Consider the following 19616-nt stretch of genomic DNA (forward strand, 5'->3'; position numbering starts at 1 on the left):
CTGAGTTCAGGCAATCCGCCCAGCTTGGCCTCCCAAAGTGCTAGGATTACAGGTGTGAGCCACAGCACCCGGCCTTGACAGCAGAGAGTTTCTTTACTGTCACCTGTCTGCTCCCACAGCCCCTGCTGTGGTGTTCCCTGAGCCCGGAGGGGTGGTGCTAGTTTTCACTGGCATAATTACTCAAGTGTGTAAATGGCAAGGCTGCAGGTTTTGGTCAGATGCATCTTCTGAATAAATGTGTAAAATGTTAATTTTGGGAGGAGCTGGGGAACTGAACTGCTGTTCTTTTTTTTTCTTCTTTTTGAGACAGAGTCTCACTCTGTCGCCCAGGCTGGAGTTCAGTGGCATAGTCTCAGCTCACTGCAACCTCTGCCTCCTGGGTTCAAGCGATTGTCCTGCCTCAGCCTCCCAAGTAGCTGGGATTACAGGTCCCTGCCACCACACCCAGCTAATTTTTGTATTTTTAGTAGAGATAGGGTTTCACCATGTTGGCCAGGCCGGTCTCGAACTCCTGACCTCAAGTGATCCACTCGCCTCAGCCTCGCAAAGTGCTGGGTTTACATGCTTGAGCCACTGTGCCCAACCTGAACTTCTGATTAACTGCTTTTGCTTTAAGCTGAGATAGCCACTGGGGCTCTTCATGAATGAGTTTTGAATCTGTTTCTTCTTTATACAATAACAACCAGCATGTACAATGTCTATGATGGTCTAGCCTTGTCCTTTATTTAACCTTCAGAACAATGCTGCAGTTATGACCCCCATTCTACAGATATGGTACTGGAGGTGTAGAACCCAAAGACTTATAGCTAAATAAGCAGTAAAGCTTAGGTTTCAGGACAATTGTACACAGCTTCCTGCCCACTCATTCTTAAACTAAACCTCATGCTGCCCTAGCATGAAAATGAGTGGATACAGGGATTCTAGAGGAAAGAAGTAAGGTTTATGTCTGCACTGTAAGTATAATGAGGTAAACATCGCAGCACGGTGTAGGCCATCCTGACATGCCCAGCTCTTTGAATAAAGAGACTCTCCCTTTTATTTGTACAGTTGTTGTTTACAAGGCATTCCTGTCACCCACTGAGGTAGGGAAGGGCAGAGATTGGGGTCCCATTTATTGACGGAGAGAGACAGGCTTGGAGAGAGGAACTGATCTGTCCAAGGGCACATGGATTTGGGTTTTCTGACCTCATCCAATTCTCTTTAAATCATATTGTTTCTAAAATATTAAATACATACAGGTCATCAATATTGGGTATGGTTTTGAAGCCTTTAGTCTGCCCCCTACAGACTAAAGACATCAGAACATGTCACCTCTTAAATCTTTGAGGTTCCTGAGTCCTTTTAGGGTAATGGCCACCACTTGTGACCCAAATACTTCTGAGGAAGGGAAGGCAGATATTGTTTATTAAATATCACTCATTTATTCACTAAATTCAAAATTCCATGAGGGTAGTAGGAACCGTGTCTCTCTTTTTATAATTAAGCTTCTCTCTCTCCTCTCTCTCTTCTCTTTCTGTTGCCCAGACTGAAGTGCAGTGTGCATTCTTGGCTTACTGCAACTTCCACCTCCCAGGTTCAAGTGATTCTTGTGTTTCAGCCTCCTGAGTAGCTGGGATTACAGGTGCCCGCCACCATGCCTGGCTAATTTTTGTACTTTTAGTAGAGATGAGGTTTCACCATGTTGGCCAGGCTGGTGTTGAACTCCTGACCTCAAGTGATCTGCCTGCCTCGGCCTCCCAAAGTGCTGGAGAGAGGCTTGGGGAGAGGAACTGATCTGACCAAGGGCACATGGATTTGGGTTTTCTGACCTCATCCAATTATAGGCATGAGCCACCGTGCCTGGCCAACTTTTTACTTTAGAATATTTTCAGATTTACAGAAAAGTTGCAAAGATTGTATGGAGAACTCCCATACAGATGCTTCCCCAGCTTCTCCTAAAGTTAACATTTTACACCATGCCTGTTTTAGTCATCAGTGTCTACCCAGAACCTAGACTCAGCCCTTACTATTCATGAGGAATAATCATCAAAACACCCGTCAAACTCTATTCTGTTGTTTTCCATCTTTTAAAGGAAGGGTGAGGACTCAAACCCAGCTCTCTTGGACATCGAAGCTTATTCAATTATTCTGCTCTATCATGATGTATCACATCAGAAAACATTCCATTTACGGAACGCTGAAATTCCACCCTGGCAGCCTTTCACTTGTTGGCCTGACAGAGTGCCTGCTAGGTTGGGTGGAGGTGTCCTCTGCAACCTGTATTCGTCAATCTTTTGTGCCCCCTTGGAGGTGAAGAAACATGTGGGATGATCTAGCAGAACTGGTGTGAGAATTTGCCTTCCCTTCACAGGGAAGATGGGCAGCCGGCTGGCTCTAGCACAGAGCATGTGTTCGTCCTCCATATTTGGCCAGCCTGGCAGTTGTTTCTGAAATCTGATTCCTAATGCCATGGGGATGACCTTTGGTCTACTTCCCAGCATTCACCTGCAGTCAGGCTGCTCCCAAGGAGCTTGTTCAAAGAGGGGGCGACTTGGGCAGACACTGTGGTCATGATCTAACCACGTTAATGAAGCATGGTTTAATTAACTCTATTGGCATGACCAGCGGGCAGTGGTCTAGAGTGATGGAGCATTTAAGAGGTAAGTGGAATTTTTTTTTTTTTTTTTTATGGAGAAATGCTTTAGCTCCTTACAAAGTATATTTTTTAGGACTGGAAAATTGCTGTAAATGTTTAAAGATTGCTTTAAAATAGACTCCAGGCTCTGGAGTGTTCCAGAGCCAACGAAAGACTGTTTGTTTACTCAAGCAATGGCAGCAAAGGAAAGATTTGAAGAAGCAACTGGGCAAGTCCACGTGTCCCGTAAGGCTTGCCAATTGTTTTTCCAGGCTGTGCTTTGGAAGTGTAAAGAGTAACTTTAGAAATGCATGCTGTTTTGCAGTGACGCCTGCTGACACACAGGTCCTTTGGAATCCAGTAAGCAGTAGAGCTTAAGACTATCTCTAAGATGGGGAACAGGAAGGGGGATTCAAACACACTAGGAGATGTGGCAAAAGAGAGAGCTCCCAGGGCTGAGGGTATGTCCTTCGATTTGCAGACGTGACCACCAGACTAAATAAGAATAATCTATTTTTCATACATTCAACAAATATTTATGGACTGCCTCTTCTGTGCCAGGTGCTATTCTGGGCATCAAATCTAGGCTCCTATACCACATTATTCTCAAATGTTCAATTGCTATAGTTCCTTGGAGCGTGGCAGCAAAATGGCAGTAACCATAAAGCAATGAATTCCACTGTATGGCAAAGCAGCATAAGGCAGGGACAAGAGCACAGACTCTGGAGCCAAACCATCCTGGTCCAAATCCTGGCTCCACTACTTCCAAGCTGTGTGACCTTGGGCAAGTGGCTTAACTTCTCTGTGCCCAGTATTCTTAGCTATAACATCAGGCTCTAAGGATTGAATGAGTTTAAATATGTAAAGCACTTAAAAGAGCAGTACTTGGCACATAGAAAGTGTTCATAATAATTAGGTTGCTGTTGTAGCAGAAAGAGTGCTATGTAAATGTTGGGTGTCAGTATTCTTGTGGAAAGAGCATTGGACTTCAAGGTGGGAGACTTGCAGAGGGCAGAAGGCAAACCTCTCTGTTTCTTGTCTGGAAAATGGAAAACATGATTTTACCTGCCCAGTATAGCTCACAGGGATTTTGTAAGAATCAGATGGATGTCAAAGAGCTTTGAAAAGTGCAATGTGCCATTCACACAGAGTTTTGTCGCTTTTAACTCCATCCAGATACGTTTCTGTTGGGGAGAACTAGTGTCATTCTTGCAGGTTAGCTTTCTATTAGAAAAAGAAGTGGGCTGGGCGCCGTGGCTCATGCCTGTAATCCCAGCACTTTGGGAGGCTGAGGCAGGTGGATCACGACGTCAGGAGATCGAGACCAGCTTGGCCAATATGGTGAAACCCCATCTCTACTAAAAATGCAAAAAAGTAGCTGGGCATGGTGGCGCGTGCCTGTAATCCCAGCCACTCAGGAAGCTGAGGTAGGAGAATCACTTGAACCCGGGAGGCAGAGGTTGCAGTGAGCCAGGATCGCACCATTGCACTCCAGCCTGAGCGACAGAGTGAGACTCTGCCTCAAAAAATAATAATAATAATAAAAATAACAAAATAATTTTTTTTAAAAAAGAAAGAGAAGTGGAGCTGAAAAGGGAGAGAGGCCTCCTTTTTTTTCTTCTTCTTCAAAGACAAATCCAAGCCCTTGTTATAGTCCGTCTGCCTGAGGAAATGTAGCCCGTGGTCCCTTTCTTCCCCGGACTCGGAGCAAAGATCTGTCTCCTTATGCCATCTGTTGTTTGCATCTGTCTGGGCTATTATTCGTCTTCTTTCCAGAATTACTTTAAAGAAATTTTGCTCATGGAATACTGGGCACGAGATTTATCTGTTAAATGATTTGCAGAATATTTTACTGTAGGTCATCTGGTGATTGAAAGGGGGGCCTGGCCTCAGGTGTTAGGAGCTGAGGTTTGCATGGCAGTCAGACAAGTAGGAATTGGGTTAAAATTTCAAAAATGCAGGACCCTGATTAAAAATGCCACTCACTCTGTATTGTTAATCTTGAGTTATTATAGTAAAATGTGAGAATCATGCATCTAAAGATTTATAATTTATAGATAAAGAGTCTTGGCCGGGTGCGGTGGCACCTGTAATTCCAGCACTTTGGGAGGCTGAGGCAGGCAGATCACAAGGTCAGGAGTTTGAGACCAGCTTGGCCAATATGGTGAAACCCCGTCTCTACTAAAATACAAAAATTAGCCGGGCGTGGTGGTGGGCGCCTGTAGTCCCAGCTACTTGGGAGGCTGAGGCAGGAGAATCACTTGAACCCAGGAGGTAGAGGTTGCAGTGAGCCGAGATGGTGCCACTACACTCCAGCCTGGGCAACAGAGCGAGACTCTGTCTCAAAATAATAATAATAATCTTTCTCTGAAAATGAGGATTATAGAATGTGAGCTTATAAGGTGATTTAAAGTTTCCATGGTCTTGACATTGTCCTATGGGGATGATTGTCTTCCTGGATGCACAGATCAAGAGGCTGAGGTCCCTGGGGCAGGGCAGGGGCACTCATTAAGGGAATGGCTCAGCTAGCAAGGAGGTCAAGCCAACCCTGGGTCAGCAGCCCCCTCTCGTGTGAGGAATCATCCCCAGCTCTCTCTGCCTCCTTTGACACCGCCCTATGGAAAGGATCAAGCGGAGACGCCCTTGTCCTGGTTCTGGGATCAGAGATAATCGGTTATGTCTAGATTCCACTGCTGTGTGGTCTTGGCCCAGTTACTAAACTTCTCAAAGCCTCAGCTCTAAAACGGGGACACAAATATCCATCTTTCTCTTAAGACAGTTGTGCAAATTCAATGACATAGTTCCTGGAAAGATACTGGCCCAGTGCCTGGCCTTAGTAAGTGCTCAGTAACAGGAACATTTATTGCTGTTGTTTTATTTCCCCCCATATTCTGTCTTTCAGCTAAAATGAAGGAACATTTTTGCATTGTAGTATTCACGTTAGCGCTAGAATGTATGGGTGCCTGAGAGATGAAGCATCTTTATGTTTTACCTTTGGACACAATGGGATGAACACAGATAGCCAGCCACTCAGAGAAATGCACCAGGTAGGGGAACCCTAGCCAAAGCTAGCTTGCGCTTCGGGCTAGTGTCTGAAGGTCAAAGACTACAGCCCATCCAACAAGTCTGATGGTCTCAAGAAGTCCCCAGGTGCAGACTAGGCAGATGATTTGCTTTCATATTTCCTGCAGAAATGCCAAGATTAATTTACAAAATCCATAGGCTAGAGGTTGGTAGAGTTTGATGGGTGGGGACCCTCCCTTCCTGGGGGACCTTGGGGGCTGTCTGCTTCACCTCCAGGCAGGAGCCATACCTACTATCCTCCTTGGGTGCCCTCTGTGTTCACACCCCTGCAGCCATGGGACTGGGGTCAGTCTCCCTAGACCGTGAGCAATGTAAGGGGAGGAAAGGAGCCTTATTTTTTTCTCCTCCCCTTCCTTCCTCCCTCCCTCCCTCCCTCCTTCCCTCCCTTCCTTCCCTCCTTCTCTCTCTCCTTTCCTCCCTCTCTCCCTCTTCCTTTCTTTTCCTTTCCCCTGTTTGTTTCTGTTTCTGTTTTGTAGAGATGGGTTTCACCGTGTTGTCCAGGCTGGTCTTGAACTCCTGGGCTCAAGTCGTCTTCCCACCTCTGCTTCCCAAAGTGCTGGGATCGCACGCATGAGCCACCGCACCTGGCTGGGGAAGCTGTTTCTAATTCACACAATGGCATTGTCTGCTTCCAGGCCATGCATTTGGCCCAGAAGAGTGCCACCTTTTGATTTTCACAAAGGTGCCCATGGGCTAGGGAATGTCTGTCCTACAGATTTGCACCATCTGCTAGATTTAAGCAAGCTAGAAAGAAATGAGGTCTTGTGCTGTCTTCAAATGTGTGTTCCACGTAACACGAGTTCTATAAGATGTTAAACTGTGGTACATTAACAAAGAGTCCTGTGGTCAAGAAATTCTGGCGAACTCTGAGTTAAAATTCCGTAAGTTATTCTGCTATAGAACTCAGAATCTTGACTATGCTAATGTGCGTAGTGAATTTCTAAAAGAGGCCTATATTATGTAGCACTTGCCAAAGGTGTTTGACCAGGGAATACTTTGTTTTCCTCCAAGCTGATCTGGTGCAGCTCATCTGGATGAGAGATGGACCGGGAAATGCACTCTTAGTTGCTAGTGACAGAAATTCAGCTTGTACCCACTAAGGTGAAAAGGGCAATGCATGCGGCCTCATCATAGAGCCCCCAGATGGCTAGGGCAGAATGAGGCTTTGGCCCCAGCGGGGTTGCTCCCTCTGCCTGGCATCTCAACTTTTCTCTGCCTGCAAGCTCTGCCGTCTCTTGCTGTGGCAGCTTCTTCCACCACAGCTGGAAACGGCTGCAGGTGACTCCAGCACTCACCTTCTATAGAACACCCCCACCAGAACTGCCCTGGTTCCTAAGGGAATCCCATAGAAGATCCTGGCTTGGCCTGAGTCTTATGTACACTCCAGTGGGCAGGGACATGGGGCACTATGACTGGCATTTTCCATGAGAACCTCAGGGATGGAGGGTATGGGTGGAACTGTTCTTAAAAGAAGGCAGACCTCATCCCAGAACGAGGGGTGCGTGTTGTTTGGGGTGGGGGCACAGGGTCACCGCTGGGGAAACAAAATGAAAGACAGTCACTGCTTTGGGAAATACGGCTTGGGGCTTACAGAAGCCCTTCCCCTTCTTCTGATTTTTATATTACACGAAAATAGCATCATTTAAATGAGGTTTTTTTTTTTTAATCTCATTTCTGTCCTATGATTTAAAGTTTTGATTGAGCCTTATATTTTTGCATCCTGGTTTTAAAAAATCAACTAGTCTGTAGGAATATGGTTTATAAAAACAACAACAACAAATCCACTAACCAGTGGACAAGCTTATCCTGGAGTGAAAGAAAAGGTGGCCAACTCTCAGAGAGGTTAGGATCCCAAGTGGTTGGGTCCAGATTTCTAAGGGTTCGTCATTTTCTTCTTCCAGTTAGTTTTTTTCCCTAGGTTTCCAGCTGAATTCTGGTATGTGAAGCCATTGGTGTGGAGGGAGGAAAGTGTGTTTTCATCTCAGGAGTGCCGCAAACAAATTGGACACTTTCAAGTCTTAGTTTAAATGGCTCCACTTCTCCTAGGGATCTAGTGACCCCAAAGTGTGGTAGGTGTCCCCAGTTTTGGTTTTCTACTAAAGCATTCAGTTGGAACTGCTACTGCTTGTTTGACTTTGTTTCTTCCCCCCTGGATGAGAGCAGCAGCCACCTTTGCTTTGCTCCCTATATAACCTCAAGGCCTAGCTCAGTGCCACACATAGTAGGTGCTTCGTTGGATGGCAGAGGAAGTGAACGACCTTATCTTGAATGCTGTGGTGGGGGCTCTGTTGATAAATGTTTTTCTGTTTTCAGAGACTCCTATCTGATTTCCTTTCCAACTTCTCTTTCTCCTGGCTCAGAGGACTTCATCAGCTCAGACTCCAAGGTCCACACAGCCACCGGGGAATAGTCAGAATATAAAAAGGAAGCAGCAGGACACGCCCGGAAGCCCTGACCACAGAGACGCATCCAGGTAGGAGGCCAGCTCTGGAGGACTGATGCAGCCCAAGGCCTGCCCTGCTCATTGCCTGCTCCAGCATTAGCTTTGCCCCATTTGCTTTGGAAACTGGACGCTTAAACCCATGATATCGTCCCCAGTGGTGAGACATTCCAAGCAGTGGTTCATAGACCTCTCTGTGACTGGCTAGGCCTGCATGATTGAAAAGTTCATCCTGATTTCCTGCCCAAAGATGAAATTAGTAATTATGGACTTCCATTCCAGCCACACTCCAGAGTATCTTCATTGTCAGAACTTAAAATGGAAAACATCAAGGGTTCCCAGGGGTTTATCAGTGTCTAATCTGTGGCTAAGTGGAGTCTGTATCCCAGTGTGGTGGCTGTTGCGGGCACTGGACCATGAAACAGAGGACTGAGAACACAATTACCAAAGCCACCCAAGCCCTTCGTCCCAGGGAGGCTGGTGGATGAATCCCAGAAACCAACTGTGGCAGTGGGATGTGGTGGCCCATCGGTCACTGCCTTTTTTTTTGATATGGAGTTTCATCCAGGCTGGAGTGCAGTGGCACGGTCTCGGCTCTCTGCAACCTCTGCCTCCTGGATTCAAGTGATTCTCCTGCTTCAGCCTTCCGAGTAGCTGGGATTACAGGCGTCCGCCAGCATGCCCAGCTATTTTTTGTATTTTTAGTAGAGATGGGATTTCACCATATTGGCCAGGCTGGTCTCTAACTCCTGACCTTAGGTGATCCACCCACCTCAGCTTCCCAAAGTGCTGGATTATAGGCGTGAACCACCATGCCTGGCTGGTCACTGACTCTTGTTAACAGCCACAGCCAGGCCCTAGGGCTCCCTGCCGGGGCTCTCTCCTGGGCCTCTCCCCTGTTGGCCCCACACTCATAGTTTTAGGGGATGCAAGCAGTAGTCCAGCAGACTCGAGCACCTGGTGTCCAGCATGGACACAGGCCAGGCACGCTGGGGGCACTCAATAACTGCTTGTGGGTTCAACTCACAAACAGGCTGTGAATTTGGTCAGAAAAACCCTGAACAATTGGAACCCAGCTCCCAGGAGTCTATCATGACAAGCCCTAAAGGAAACAAATGAACAGGAACTCTATGGAACAAAAATACCAAATTGAATGATAGGCCCCTGTCATAGACAATGAAACTTTGGCTCACATGCTATTTCATAGCTTTGCAAAACCTTGAGACTCAAAGTGACTTTTTTTTCTTTTTTGCTTTGGGTAAATAAGAGCAACCCCTGGTGGCAGGAATTTCCATGCCTGGGGCATCGTTTTCTGGGTGGCTTGGGCTATGTGGCTTTCCAGAGGAAGTACTTGGGGCATCTTGGCAGGAGCTTTGGATTTCTTTAGGGAAATGGCAATCAGATGGGGCAGAGTGTTTTTTGCTGAGGGAATCAGAATGATGCCTCGAACAGCACCTTTTATCTGTATTCTCTGCTGAAGATGGTGCCTCCTGTACCTCCCCAGACCCCCGTGGGTGTTCCATTTCCATGAACTTTTCATCAGGGTCACAGGACAAAGGTTTTAGTCTTTGATTCTACTGAGACCTCTAACTTGGCTCTGGATGACTATGAAACTAGTGAATGGATTTGTCTTTTCTGGAATCCCACACAAGTGAAGCCACTCTGGCTAAGGCCCAGGGTCCAGCTCTTCTCTTTCCCTCTTGGTGAGGTCCCGGGATCTCCTAAGAAGCCTGGGAATTGCTTGAGGCCTGTGTCACAGCTGGACTGAAGAGTAGCAGCAGCTCAAATGTCTTCTGTTGCTTGTTCCCTGGCTTTAGTCAATTATTATTTTTCCCTTGAAGAATTGCCTCTCATTGGCATGCAAATTGAGCATAAAAGAGGTGCCTGTAATCCCAGCACTTTGGGAGGCTGAGGCGGGTGGATCACGAGGTCAGGAGATCCAGACCACCCTGGCCAACGTGGTGAAACCCCGTCTCTACTGAAAATACATAAATTAGCCAGGTGTGGTGGCGGGCGCCTGTAGTCCCAGCTACCCAGGAGGCTGAGGCAGGAGAATTGCTTGAACTCGGGAGGTGGAGGTTGCAGTGAGCTGAGATCTTACCACTGCACTCCAGCCTGGGCGACAGAGTGAGACTCCGTCTCAAAAAAACAAAAAACAAAAAACGAGGTGCCTTCCAAGAGCACACTCAAAAAAGCAGCTTCCTGTTCACAATTGAAAACATGATTCTCCTCCATAAATGTGTGTGTGTCTATAGTGCAAGGCCCTGTACTAACTCAGAAATCAGCTATCGAGAAGGAACAGGCCCTCCTACACTGCAAGGGCTGACAGTGAGTCCATCGCTCCTGACTGAGCAGGGCTCCTGTGTGCGGTTTCAGTGAGTCACCCGTCCTTGGTGTCACCAACAAGGATAAAGAGTATTTATCGTTCATTTCGCATATGGGTGCCAGACCCTATGCCAAATGCTCTGCGTTTGCAATAGATGATTGCATTTTTTAAAACCTATGCACTTCTGATCCTGAGTCCTTACTCTGCCGGGCTGGTGGGTATGCCCAGTGTATTAGTCCGTTTTCACACTGCTGGTAAAGACATACCCAAGACTGGGCAATTTACAAAGAAAAGAGGCTTAATGAAGAACTCACAGTTCTACGTGGCTGGGGAAGCCTCCCAATCATGGCAGAAGGCAAGGAGGAGTAAGTCACATCTTATGTGGATGGCAGTGGGCAAAGAGAAGAGAGCTTGTGCAGGGAAACTCCTGTTTTTAAAACCATCAGATCTCGTGAGTCCCACTCACTATCACAAGAACAGCACAGGAAGGACCTGCCCCCATGATTCAATCACCTCCCCCCAGGTCCCTCCTGCAACACTTGGGAATTCAAGATGAGATTTGGGTGGGGACACAGCCAAACCATATCACCCAGGGCAGCCATCCTTGGGACTCCCCTCTCCAGAGCCTGGTGCATTGAGGCCATCATCCATTCCCTCCCCAACCCCAGAACCTTCCCTGTGATGCCAGTGACCACACTGCCCCTCCGGCCGAGGGACTGTGCTGCTTCTCCGCCACTGTAGGCAGGAGGAAATCTTTGGTGAGGCTTTGGGAGCCCCATGGCCACTTTCTTGAGCAACCTCCCTGCTCATTTCCCCTCTGAATCCGAGGACATGGTCTGGAAGTAGAGAGGGACTCTCAGAGGTTCCCCACTGTTCAGGGCCCTTTCTCTCCACTCTCAGGTGCATTGGCCTTGAGGCATCTGTCCCTTGGCCTCATTGAACAACCAGCATTTTCTCTTCAAAGTATGTAAGTTTTTAAAAAAGGTGGGAAGAGCCATTCACCTGCAACTCTCTGTTTTCTACTTGGAAAAACGCTGCAGTGGCCACCTGCTGGGCATGGAGTAAGGGAAGAATATAGGGAGAATGCATATGTGAATATTTCCAAAGATTGCCCCTCTGCCCAGGCATTATCTCCACTCTACATATGAGGAAACTGAGGCTTGGAGCATGATGTAATCTACCTTAGAGGTAGAAAGTCCATTGTTTCTCCTCGAGGCTCTTCCCTGTCTCTGAATTATGCTAGAACATGGGGTTTACTCATCCCCAGAGCAGGTAAGTTCTTCAATAGGAAGAATGCGGGGTCCCATCAGTTCAACTGCCTTGCTTTCCGGTTGCCACGTGGTGGCGCTGTTGTAACTTAACCCAGCATAGTTCAACCGCCCGGAGTCTGGGAGTTGCCTCCCTGATGACCATCCCTGCACAGGTCCCTGGGTTCTTGAGGGAGAATGATCCCAGCCTCCTAGGGTGAAGCTCAACCCCAGTAGCATCTCTTTCTGCTCAGTAGTCTCCACACCAGTACAGCTGAGGTACCAGTACAGCTGATGCCCAGTCTGAACTGGTCCCTGGTCCGCCCTCCTTGGATATCACCAACCAGGGACTGAGCAGCTTTCTCCTTTTAGATCCTTAAGACACAACCAATTCTATCATACAACTTTTTGCCAGATAATGGAGCTATTAATATTAGGTTGTACCGAGGAAATTACCGTTTAGGTAGGTCAAAAATCATTGGACATTGGCCATTTCTTGTGCTTCCATGTCATACTTACTCCTTCTTCCAAAAAAGGCTAAGGGCAGTGTTTCGAGATGATTGGCTTTTCTCAGGGAGTGAGAATCAGGCAGGGAGTGACTTTCAGTGATTCCTAGCTGAATTCCTGGCGCCTTTGGTTACTGACCACAGTGCTTAGGCTCCCAGGCAATGGTAATTGACACAAGACCAAGCAAATTTCCCAAACAAGGCTTTGTGAGGGGCTTATGTTTGAACACAAGGGAGATAACGCCTGAGCAGAATTCTCCAACTGGCTCCCCGAGGACAGGTCTTTTTGGTGTTTTAAGAAGGGTGGACTGGGCGAGGTCACTCACATCTGTAATCCCAGCACTTTGGGGGGCCGAGGTGGGCGGATTGCCTGAGCTTAGGAGTTTGAGACCAGTGTGGGCAACACAGTGAAACCCTGTCTCTACTAAAATACAAAAATTTAGCTGGGCGTGGTGGCATATGCCTGTAGTCCCAGACCCTCCGGAGGCTGAGGCAGGAGAATTGCTTGAACCTGGGAGGTGGAGGTTGCAGTGAGCTGAGATCGCACCACTGCACTCCAGCCTGGGTGACAGAGCCAGACTCTGTCTCCAAAACAAACAAACAAACAAAAAAGGTGACATGGCATGAATAAGCATGAGGTATGGGAAAGTCATTACATGTGTGGGGTAGAGCACAGGGTGCACAGGCACAGTGAAAGAACGTGTTAGGTCATGTATTGCATGATCAAAAAATGGCAGATATGGAGCCATAAAAAAGAACGAGATCATATCCTTTGCAGGGACATGGATGGAGCTGGAGGTCATTCTTAGTAAACTAACACAGGAACAGAAAACCAAACACTGCATGTTCTCACTTATAAGTGGGGGCTAACTGATGAGAACACATGGACACATACAGGGGAACAACACATACTGGGGCCTATTGGAGAGAGGAGGGACAGGCTCAGGAAAAATAACTAATGGGTACTAAGCTTAATACCTGGGTGATGAAATAATCTGTACAATACACCCCCATGACACAAGTTCACCTATGTAACAAACCTGCACTTGTGCCCTTGAACTTAAAATAAAAGTTTATAAAACAAAACAAAACCCAAAAAATGGCAGATAAGCCCCATCTGGGTGGGAATTTTAGTATTATAATGAGCCAATGGGTGAAGATGGTTGATTCTTCTGGACTTGTGCACATGCGGACAATAGAGTTAATTCCCTTGAGTAAGATGATGGTGGAATGCTGCTAACCTTAGCTTCTTCAAGGTCTCTTGGACAGTAGGGATGGCACCAGATGGGGTATGCAAGGTCTAGTAGAGTCCTGGTAGGGGCCAAGTCTCGTCCATACCCTGTCTCACTTTGTCACTGAATGAAGGAGAGTGGAGTTTTAGCTGTTATCTGATGGTTCTCAAACTTGAGTGGGCACCAAGATCACCTGTAAGGCTGATAAAGACACAGATTGCTAGGCCTCGCCTCCAGAGAGTCTGATACAGCAGGTCTGTGGTGAGGCCTGGGAAGGGGCATTTCTTTTCCTTTTTCTTTTTTTGAGACGGAGTTTCGCTCTTGTCGCCCAGGCTGGAGCGCAATGGTGCGATCTCAGCTCACTGCAACCTCCGCCTCCTGGATTCTAGCGATTCTCCTGCCTCAGCCTCCCAAGTTGCTGGGATTACAGGTGCTTACCACCATGCCTAGCTAATTTTTGTATTTTTAGTAGAGACAGGGTTTCACCATGTTGGCCAGGCTGGTCTCGAGCTCCTGACCTCAGGTGATCCACCTGCCTAGGCCTCCCAAAATGCTGGGATTACAGGTGTGAGCCACTGCGCCCAGGCGGGAAGGAGCATTTCCAACAAGTTTCCAGGTATTAGTGCTGCTGGTCCAGGGACCACACAATGAAGACTGCTGCATTCTGCCACGCAGCTGTGTGACCACCTCAGCCCAGTGCTGTTGGGGCTCAGAAGAAGCCTTCCCTGAGAGCTGGAGTGGACAAGGAGGGTCTCCTGGCAGGGGTGGAGGGAGCTTGAGTGAAAAGGGCAGGCTCTAGAGGTCATTCCAGGTAGGGGCAGAATTCCTGAACTGGACCTCTTTAGGGCTGAGCAGGAAGTGAGTGCAGACCGAGGTGGTGACTTGTTCACTGAAAACAAGATATGAGGAGTGGCGCCACGTTGAGGAGAATCTGTCAGTCAGGTGAGAGTTCAGATTTTATCCTGAAGTTAACAGGAAGCTAAGGAAGTGCTTTGTGGTTTGTATGCTTTTAAACAAGGGCTGGGTACAGTGACTCACACTTTTAATCCCAGCACTTTGGGAGGCCAAGGCGGGTGGATCACGTGAGGTCAAGAGTTTGAGACCAGCCAGGTCAACCTGGTGAAACTCTGTCTCTACTAAAAATACAAAAATTAGCCGGGCGTGGTGGCACGCACCTGTAGTCCCAGCTACTGGAGAGGCTAAGGCAGGAGAATACCTTGAACCTGGGAGGCAGATGTTGCAGTGAGCTGAGGTCATGCCACTGCACTTCAGCTGGGCGACAAGAGTGAGACTGTGTCTCAAAAATAAAATTAAATTAAATTAAAAATAAAACAAAATAAAATAAACAAGGGCTTATGCATACCAGGAAAGTGTTCCAAATATAAAGGTAGGGGCACTGACTGGTGCACTGGAGGGGTAGAGGCTGGAAGGGGCACTAGGGGATATTCTTGCAGTAGAGGAATAGTGGCTGGAAGGAATCCCAAGGGGGAACCCACAGAACCCGGTGACTACCTGAGTGTGGGCAGAAGAGGTGGAGTCAAAGAAAAGGAAAATCCTGAGCCCTCCATCTGGCTGAACAGACTCCCTCTCGGCCAAAGGGATCCTAAAGAAGCCTTAAAAACTAAGTTTGGTCGGGCGCGGTGGCTCACGCCTGTAATCCAGCACTTTGAGAGGCCAAGGCGGGCAGATCACCTGAGGTTGGGAGTTCAAGACCAGCCGACCAATATAGAGAAACACTGTCTTTACTAAAAAAAAAATAAATAAATAAATAAAATAAAAAATTAGCCAGGTGTGGTGGCAGGTGCCTGTAATCCCAGCTACTTGGGAGGCTGAGGCAGGAGAATCTCTTGAACCCAGGAGGTGGAGGTTGGGGTGAGCCAAGATCACGCTATTGCACTCCAGCCTGGGCAACAAGAGTGAAACTCCGTTTCAAAACAAAACAAAAACAACAACAACAACAAAAAACTGAGTTTGGAACCCTGACAGGATGGAGGTCAGACAGCCTTCCCATACCCGCTCCTGACAGGATGGAGGTCAGACAGCCTTCCCATACCCGCTCCTGACAGGATGGAGGTCAGACAACCTTCCCATAGCCGCTCCTGACAGGATGGAGGTCAGACAGCCTTCCCATACCCGCTCACTCACTAGCCGATGTTAGACTTTCTTTCCTAAGGGTTCAACAGAAACTAGCAAACCAGCCCTTTTGAAAGACTTGTTCCACCACTGGTTTCAACCAGATCTCCTTCCCTTTTTTGGTTTCGACACAACAGCTGAACAGCATTCCTTCCACATAAGAGACCACCCGCCATGGAGTGGTTCGGCTCCCTGAGTGCCTTCACGCCCTCTGTGTCACCTTTTAATGTATACAGCCTAATTTTAATGCATTTAAATGTTGTCTCCACCTCAAAGTAAGCATGGGGTGTAACATGTCTGTTTGCTTACTATGAATGCACACCCCTCTTCATGAATACTCATAGCTCCTCCTATAATCTGTTGAATGTGTCTACTTAGACAGCCTGTTCAGCATAAATTCTTGTCTCAAGCTTCCGTACCTCGAGTGCCTGCTTCGGCTTCTGCTGCAAAGTGCGAAAGCGCTTCCGTCACTTCCCAGCCTGAGGGATGGATGGCCAGCCTGCAGGCTGCAACCCTTTATTATTTATTTATTTATTTATTTAGAGACAGAGTCTCACTATGTCGCTAGACTGGAGTGCGGTGGCGTGACCTTGGCTCACTGCAACCTCCACCTCCCGGGTTCAAGTGATTCTCCTGCCTCAGCCTCTCAAGTAGCTGGGACTACAGGTGCGTGGCACCATGCCCAGCTAATTTTTGTATTTTTAGTAAGGGCGGGGTTTCACCATGTTGACCAGGATAGTCTCGATCTCTTGACCTTGTGATCCACCCGCCTTGGCCTCCCAAAGTGCTGGGATTTACAGGCATGAGCCACTGCGCCCGGCCAGCTGCAACTCTTTATAAGAAATAAGCTTTCCTCCCCAAGTTTATGAACCTCATGATTCTTCAATTGACAAGAAGATGCTAAGGTTCTGGACCAAGAACCCAAAAGAAAGATCCAACATTAAACACTGGGAGATGTAAAGCGAGAGCTAGGCCATGCATGGGCCACTGTGCCCAGCCCCGTCTGTTTTTTTTTTTTTGTTGTTGTTGTTGTTGTTGTTGTTTTTCTTTTGTTTTTTGAGACAGAGTTTCGTTCTTGGTGTCCATGATGGAGTGCAGTGGCGCGATCTCGGCTCACTGCAACCTCTACCTTCCAGGTTCAAGCCATTCTCCTGCCTCAGCCTCCTGAGTAGCTGGGATTACAGGTGCCCGCCACCACGCCCGGCTAATTTTTTTTTTTTTTTTTGTATTTTTAGTAGAGACAGGGTTTCACCGTGTTGGTCAGGCTAGTCTCGAACTTCTGACCTTGTGATCCACCCGCTCGGCCTCCAAAGTGCTGGGATTACAGGCGTGAGCCACCACGCCTGGCCTCCACCTGTGTTTTTAATAAGCACCCCAGGTGATTCTTCTGAGCAGAGAAATTTAAGGAATGGTGAGCTATTACCAGGACCACTTTATCAGAATTGCCTGGGATATCAGTTAAAGTACCTATGTCCTGAACACCCTCCTGCCCCCTTGAAGAGTCTGAGCCAGCAGCTTTGGGATAAGACCCCTACATCTGTGTTTGTAATAAGAATTCCATGAGATTCTCATGAGAAAGCAAGTTTGGGAGACACTGACCAGGGTTTACCCCCAGGCCAACAAGGATAGCTAACTTTTGTTTGCACTTTGGATAATTCGCATACAGACTCATTGCCCCCTCTCCCATTCGCTCCTCTATTTTTTTTTTTTTCAACAAGTATTTTTGGGCACCCATTCTGTGCCTGCTGCTAGGTGGTGAGGATGCAGCTGGCATCACACACCAAGGGGGGTCTGCTTGGATGGATAAATACACTGTAGTTGAGGAGTTAGACATTGAGCAAGGAAACAAATAGAACAGAGACACTTTTGGGTGGTATGGAGGCTCTGAAAGGTGCCCAGCAGGGTGTCAAGCTAGAGGGTAACAGGAAAAGTGGCTGCTTTAGATTAGATCTGTCGTTCTCAAAGTGGGGTTTCTGACCCGGGGGCCCCAGCATCACCTGGGAATTTGTTAGAAATGCAAAACTTTGACCCCACTCCCACTCACTGAACCAGAAACTCAGGGTGGGGCCCAGTGATGTGTGTTTTAACGAAGCACAGGGATTCTGGCACCCCTAAGGCTTGAGAATCACTAGATTAGATGGCCAGAGAAGGAGGTGATATAGGAACTGAGTCTGGAATGACAAAAAGGAGGCAGACATGGAAGACCTAGGGGACCAGGCATTCCAGGTGGAGGGACAGGCCTTGCAAAGGGCTTAAGGAGGAAGAATTCTTTAGAATCCTCTAAAGAATGCTTTAGAGGAACGGTGACCATTGAGGCAGTGAGAGATGGCCAAGTGGGCAGGGGCCTGATCAGTTAAGCCTGGACCCTGAAGGCCATGGTGAGGAACTTGGATTTCCTTCTGGTGCTGAGGATGCAAGCAAGACTGGGACCAGGCGGTCAAAGAAGGGGCCCAGGTAGAGCCCCAGGCAAAGCCCCAGGCAAGATGTAGTAGTACCTGGAACTAGGGCAGAGTTTCTCAAGCTTGTTTTTATTGCCACTCACTCCTGGCTGCCTGCAAGGAACTTAGAGACATTTATTCCCCATTGCCCTTCCCTCTCCGAGAAAGTTCAGTACCACAGGAATGCTGTATATGTTTCTGTGCTATGGCCTTTGAGGCCACAGACTATTGTAATATCTAAGGCTCTTTTCACCCCTCAACAACCAATTTTCACCCCACCTGGGGATAGTCTTGGCCCACTGAGAGTGCATGGACTGAGATGAAAACCAGTGAAGGTGGAGAAAATGTGAGCAGCTTTCCATGTTTTGGATATTTTGGAGGTAGAGATGCCAGGACTTGCTGATAGATTGGCTTTAGAAGGAAGGAGAAAAGAAGCCAGGTGCGGTGGCTCATGCCTGTAATCCCAGTACTTTGGGAGGCCAAGGTGGGCGGATCACCTGAGGTCAGGAGTTTGAGACCAGCCTGGCCAACATGGTGAAACCCTGTCTCTACTAAAAACACAGAAATTATCCGGGCGTAGTGGCGCATGCCTGTAGTCTCAGCTACTCAGGAGGCTGAGGCAGGAGAATCACTTGAACCCAGGAGGAGGAGGTTGCAGTGAGCCAAAATCACTCCACTGTACTCCAGCCTGGGCGATAGAGACTCCATCTCAAAAAAAAAAAAAAAAAAAAAGGAGGATGGAGAAAAGAATGGAGGAAGATTCCTGAAGCTTTGGCTTGAGCAACTGGGCAGGTAGGATCATGTGCTGAGATGTGCAAAACACTAGGCTCAGGTGTGTCTGCTAAGTTCCATGGCCACAGACCTGGGCTCCAGGAGGAAATCTTACAGGCGCCAGGTGAAGCTGGCAGGACAAAGTGCTGACCATCACAGACCCGGGCTTGTGCTGGGGGAATCCCAGGAGGGCCTGGCATCTCTGAGAGAAAAGCAGAGTTCTCCTTTCTGCTTCAGGGACAGCTCATTTCCTGCTCCATGCCCAGCTCCTTAGCACCCCAGCCTTTTTGGGGGGGCAGGTGTCTTATTCCATTTAATAAACATGGGCCCACTACCCACTATAGGTCAAGCTCTGGGCTGGACTAGAGGTACAAAGATGAGCAAGATGTCCAGTCCAGTCTAGAGAAAGGCATGCAAATGAATAATTCTAGAACAAGCTAAATGCCCTAAGTGGGGGTCTCTGGGAGCACAGGGGCAGGGAGACAGGTGCTGGCTCTGCTGGGGAGAACCAGGAGAGGTCTCCAGGGGAGGTTTCTTGGGGCTGGGTCTTCAAAACTGAGTAGAAGTAGAGGATTATGGGGAAAAGACAGTCCCAGGCAGAGAACAGCTGTCCTTATTGTAGATCCACAGGAAACAGAATTTAAGAAGGACTAGACACATAGACTTTACGACATTTCAGAGCTGCTGCTGCCTTTTTTTTTGAGGTAGAGTTTCGCTCTTGTTGCCCAGGCTGGAGTGCAATGACACGATCTTGGTTCACCACAACCTCTGCCTCCCAGGTTCAAAGAATTATCCTGCCTCAGCCTCCTGAGTAGCTGGGATTAC

At 47.9% G+C, this 19616-nt stretch overlaps 1 protein-coding gene across 12 annotated transcripts in view; it reads left to right on the forward strand.

Moving 5' to 3' along the window:
- The window catches only part of TACC2 (transforming acidic coiled-coil containing protein 2), a 234174-nt gene that overhangs the window by 20415 nt on the left and 194143 nt on the right, over nt 1–19616 (forward strand). For all 12 annotated transcript variants that reach the window (XM_073019412.1, XM_038009634.2, XM_073019410.1 and 9 more), the window contains exon 3: nt 8059–8171. In XM_073019412.1, coding sequence (XP_072875513.1) covers nt 8059–8171 — 113 coding nt within the window. The remainder of the gene's footprint in view (nt 1–8058; nt 8172–19616) is intronic.

The sequence above is a fragment of the Chlorocebus sabaeus genome, chromosome 9 (genome assembly GCF_047675955.1).
Source record: "Chlorocebus sabaeus isolate Y175 chromosome 9, mChlSab1.0.hap1, whole genome shotgun sequence".
In the NCBI taxonomy this organism is placed as follows: domain Eukaryota; kingdom Metazoa; phylum Chordata; class Mammalia; order Primates; family Cercopithecidae; genus Chlorocebus; species Chlorocebus sabaeus.